We start from the raw sequence: 775 nt of genomic DNA, 5'->3' as shown, positions 1-775 counted from the left end.
AATAATATATAAGTACCAGTTGAGCACTGGGGAGGGGGGGGGCGATGTGATCGGCTTTCCCCATTTCCCCCAAATTTCTGGCTGTGTACCAAAATTTGGAAGCAGTGTGAAGACAAAATAAGCTCACCTTGGATTTTGAATCCCAGTTTCACAAGTGGGGTTAAGTTTGGAGAATCAAAGGCTGCAAATGCACCAGTATCTATTTTCACAACTCGGCAACCACGGTAAACATTGGAATCAAAGCACAGCATAACCTAATAATAATAATAATAATAATAATAATACAAAGGAACAAGTGATGATGAGTACCGTAGGCAGGTAGTGGCACTACTAATAAAACCATTGCAAGGTGAGGGTAATTTCATATATACACATACATGCCATATATGTACATAAGTGTGTATAGACATGTGAGTGTTTATGTGTGTGTGTATGTGTATGTGTGTATGTACAAATGTATGTAGACATATATACACACATACATCCAAACAGAGAAACCATGCCAAAGCTGACACTGGAGCCTGACACAGCTCTGTGACTTGTCAAACCTTGCCTGTCGAACCATCCAACCCATGCCAGCATGAAAAACAGACATTAAATGATGATGATGATGATGATGTGTGTGTGTGTGTGTGTGTATTTTATTGATTTTTTTTTAATAAGGTTTTTGTGATATATTTATTTTCTGGAGGGTGTGAGTTGAATTCTTCTTTGTTGAATTATTTAATAGTGGTTTTTCTTTAAATTATATATATATATATATATATATATATAT

General features: G+C 35.9%; 1 protein-coding gene across 1 annotated transcript in view; it reads right to left on the bottom strand.

Annotated features, from left to right (window-relative positions):
* LOC106880886 (L-asparaginase) overlaps window positions 1-775 on the bottom strand; it is a 31,509-nt gene that overhangs the window by 9,893 nt on the left and 20,841 nt on the right. Inside the window, exon 7 of the mRNA XM_052971506.1 lies at window positions 44-254. Coding sequence (XP_052827466.1) covers window positions 44-254 — 211 coding nt within the window. The remainder of the gene's footprint in view (window positions 1-43; window positions 255-775) is intronic.

Source organism: Octopus bimaculoides, chromosome 11, assembly GCF_001194135.2.
Source record: "Octopus bimaculoides isolate UCB-OBI-ISO-001 chromosome 11, ASM119413v2, whole genome shotgun sequence".
NCBI classification, from domain to species: Eukaryota; Metazoa; Mollusca; class Cephalopoda; order Octopoda; family Octopodidae; genus Octopus; species Octopus bimaculoides.
The sequence above is the reverse complement of the archived record's forward strand: the minus strand, read 5'-3'. Positions and strand labels throughout refer to the sequence as shown.